This window comes from Alosa sapidissima, chromosome 20, assembly GCF_018492685.1.
Source record: "Alosa sapidissima isolate fAloSap1 chromosome 20, fAloSap1.pri, whole genome shotgun sequence".
NCBI classification, from domain to species: domain Eukaryota; kingdom Metazoa; phylum Chordata; class Actinopteri; order Clupeiformes; family Clupeidae; genus Alosa; species Alosa sapidissima.
Window position 1 is genome coordinate 5,143,164 of NC_055976.1, and position 4,276 is coordinate 5,147,439.

At 39.1% G+C, this 4,276-nt stretch overlaps 1 protein-coding gene across 1 annotated transcript; it reads left to right on the forward strand.

The window, feature by feature from the left end:
• Window positions 1-622: 622 nt before the first annotated feature.
• pfdn6 (prefoldin subunit 6) lies at window positions 623-2,709 on the forward strand. Its single transcript, XM_042075217.1, has 4 exons — window positions 623-814; window positions 1,226-1,296; window positions 1,904-2,028; window positions 2,340-2,709. The coding sequence occupies exons 1-4, from the start codon at window positions 751-753 to the stop codon at window positions 2,458-2,460; spliced, it is 381 nt and encodes a 126-aa protein (XP_041931151.1). The 5' UTR covers window positions 623-750; the 3' UTR covers window positions 2,461-2,709.
• The last annotated feature ends 1,567 nt before the right edge of the window (window positions 2,710-4,276 follow it).

A 4,276-nucleotide genomic window follows, 5' to 3' on the forward strand; every position in this document is an offset into this window, starting at 1 on the left:
AACACTACGGCAAATGTAAAAATACATTAAGCTAATCCTAATAATTATTTTAGCCACAAGCACTTCACGGTGGAGCATACAGTGTGTAAAAATTGTATTTGGGGCTTTCTGCTATATGAGAGCTATCACTCTACTATTATTCCCAGTCATTATCATGGGAAATATAATGTTCAGATGCGTCACATTATTATAATGGCATTGTGTAACAAGCCTCAGAGTAATAGGTATATTTTACATTTTTCAAATGTATTTATTTGTTGCTTTTATTTTTCCTTCCAACTTGCTGAGGCCCCCCTGGCACTCCCTCGCGGCCCCCGGCCCCCACTTTGAAAACCACTGGTTTAGGCTACTTGACATTTGAATGACATGACCATATCTGGAGATGACTGTTAGGCCTAGGCCTACTGTGTAGTTAAACTCTGCAAAGTTCTGTTGAGCAGACACTTCTAACATCAAATAGCTCTGCTCATATATCAAAGGAATATAATGATCATTTCTAGATCTAAACAGGTTCTGATTAATTTTCTAGGTGGTGTTTTTCTTAGCGTAGCCAGAAACCTTTTCGAATTGTCATGCTTCTTAGGGCCTTTTATTATGAAATCACAGTATTTGACGGGTGCGGCTATACGTAATTTCCAGTGCGACGAGAATAACCCAACAACTGATTTGACTGAACTGAAGCTCCCCAACGCTGAATTAACGTTATCATTCTTTGTGGAGAAATAGGCTATATCTGAAATTAGACGCGACATGGCTGAAGCAATTCAGAAGAAGTTGCAGGCAGAGCTGGAAAAATACCAAGTGATTCAAAAAGGTGGTGCCTACGTTCATAGTCCTGCTACATGCATACAGAACCACTCGTGGTGGCTAACGTTACTTTGCTAGCTAGCCATTTGCTAACCACACAGGCATTTGTTGGATTGTAGAAATATGAATACAATGAAGTAGTTGTAATAGACAAGATGTGGTAATGTTACAGGTAGTTTGTACATATATCAGCCAAGTGTGGACTCCTCATCAGTGACGTTAACATTGATTGAAGCTGATGCGGGGTGGGTGCTAACGTTACACTAGACTACTGGTGGTTAAAGTGAGGTACCCCTTTCAAGCGTTTTGGCTATTTGGATAAAGCTCTATATATTTGTAACTTGTTGATTTAGGCTTGTGCGTTTCCATGTTTCTTTTTGTAGTTGAATCATGTAACTCACGGTACCATTTTTTCCAGATGTGAGTAAAAGCATGTCTGCCAGACAAAAGCTCGAAGCTCAGGTCACTGAAAATAACATCGTTAAAGAGGTACGTTGAGTTGCTTATAATTATGCATTTAGGTCGTTTGTAGGATAAGTAAAGATTGTCAAAGTTAGAGCACAGTTACACTAAGATTTGAAGAACAGTATGATGTCTGACTGAATGATTTTAGTCAGATCTTTTTAATTCTCACAGTTATTTGAACAGTGAAACAAAATGCACTGTGAAAGACTATTGGCAAGTATAGGCAAAGCTTTTAAGAGGCATTGCAAATTAGGCACCTGAACAATCACACATGCCCATGCCCAAGCTTAGAAATGCCATGATAGGCCTAATGTTCTGACTCAATGGGTTTTGTGTACAAGTTGGATGGGAACTCTGTTTGAGGAAGCAATGACAAGATTCCAGTTGGAAGCCTATTACAAGATTCTAGTAACCCAGTTGGAAATTCCTTGATTTGATTTCAAAATTATATGAGTGGCATTTAGTCTATGATGGTACACACAATTATGTTGAACATAAGTATATGAGGCATTTCTTAAATTGCTTAATAAGCCACTTCTTAAATTGCTGAGTCATGACCAGCTGGTGCATGCTATGACAAGTGTGCAATTAAGTTTGCATTCACTGTTCTCATGTGAACTCTTCTTTGCAGGAATTGGATTTATTAAATGCTCAGAATACAGTCTACAAACTCATCGGGCCTGTTTTAGTGAAGCAGGATCTTGATGAAGCCAAAGCAACTGTAGCTAAGAGATTGGAGTATATCAATGGGGAGATGTGAGTGTATATATCATGCATTATGTTTTTTTATTATATTCCTAAGATTATGTGCATATAAATGTATGTGTATTTTAATGAAGACGATGTGTTATTGGCAATACCTTTACATACTTCTGACAAATCTCAGTGACTAGCAGCCCAGTTTGACTCAAATGACACATATGCCCCGTACATAAGTATCGTTCCTTTCCATGGCATTGATGTATTCATCAAGTAGCATAAGTAATCATATGGAGGAACATGCTTCTCATGTGTCTCACACAAAGATGATGGATGGGTTTTCTGATAAGACTCTTGTTTTGCTTCAGACAACGCCATGAAACCCTGCTGAAGGAGATGGAGAAGAAGTCTGAGCAGCATCGTGAGGTTCTCACAAGCCTCCAACAGGAGTATCAGAAGGCCCAGGGGCGCACGGCGGGCAAAGTCTGATCCTGGCATAGCGTGTGTGGATGGAGAAGTGCAATGGATAAACACGGAAGGAAAGACGAGACTCGAATGTCAGGCTCAGAGACCACTGAGTCCCACTCCCCCCTGGGCTCTCAGAGACTCACTGACACAGACAGACAGACAGACAGACACATGCCCCCACTGTCACCGTAAATGGAACACATAGCGTGAGAAGGATCATTTGTCATTTCCATTGTCTTCAATAAAGTACTTTCATTGTTTTGATATTTATTTTGCCTCAAATGGTTGTATTTCCCATGTTTTGTTTAGCCTTTTCAAAAGTTATTGTACATTAAAACAGTTGTTTTGTTGCTTCCATTTTGTGTACAGTTTAAAGCGAGTAATTGACCATTTCTATACACACATTTTAAAGTCCAGCAGGAACGCTTGCCTCTGGATATCAAATTTGAATACACTTCAGATTAAGGCTCAACACCCCACTCATTTCAGTTTGTAGTGTACTCTTCTGGTTAGCTGTCTGACTCTGCAATAGTTCACTTAAATACACATGATTCATGGAGGGAGAAAAAACCTTCAAAAAATTATTTTGTGGCATTGATTCACTCACAGAGTATTAAATACAATCATTGATTAAACTGACAAAATTGACGTTTCCCATGTTTATTATTGGAAAAGAAAACAATAGTTTTCGAATAGTTTTTGTCGAAAATAGGTTTCTAAACCTAGAACCATTATAAGACTTCTACCATTCATTTACCATCTGTAGATCATGTTTGCTTAAGGTGTTCTGGCATTTGCTGACAATTTGGAGGGTGCTGAAATGTAAACAAATGCAAAGAAAATGTCCTCAAACAGAAACAAGAATCCAGGGGGTATTTCATGATGTGGTTTAGTGACAAACTTGGGTAAGTTAACCCAGAGGGAGTGATACACCTCCCAGTAGAAGACCCCTATGGCTTCATTCTCCCAATAATTCAAAGCCGGAAAGCTGTTAGGAGGATTGCCACTTTCTGTGAGTTAACTTGCCCAGGTTTGTCACTAAACCATGGACCTGGAAAGCTCAGTGATATTGAGAAACACTGTTTAACCATCATGGCATCATGATGTCATAGTGTTTGCTTTTATAACATTTATTATTAAGTATAGTGCTGACAATACTTTTATAGCCAGAATAAACCCTGCCAAATTGAAGTCTATTTCAATTTTACCATAGACCGCCAACTTCATTAATCTCTATATTCATGGAGATAAACAGCCTACTCATTCAGAATGCAGAGATGTTCTACATTCATAACCCTATGCTGACTTTTATGTGCTGTAGTTAAGTGCTGTAGACCTGGGAATACCCATACGAACCTATGGCAAATATGGGATTTGCTCTGCAGGTTTCCAATGCCCCTAAAAAACAGGCACGGGCATACAAGTCGTCAATGAACTTTGTCCAGACCCACACTCAATTCCAATTGAGAAGGTCTGCGTGCCAGACCTAAGTCATCTATAATATTGTCAGTGCGTTTTCTATATTGAAATTTGGAGAACTATGATGGAATATGTGTTCATTATCAAACCCCAATATCTAGGCCACTAAGAATGTAACATGCATAATCCACATCAGACCAAATGACCAAGTGGGCCTACGTGAAATCCGCATGCAGGTATTTTGATGCTCCTTAGATAACAAGTTTACAAATATCCTCTAGAGAGGACAAAATTGAACTGCTGGTAGTCAGGAGGCTATTTTCCATGGCACCACTGTGTAGTTGCCGTCTTGATTACTTTCTTATAACGTCTCTCTGAGGAAATGTGCTATCTTGACTTAATTGAGAGGACGTTTCCA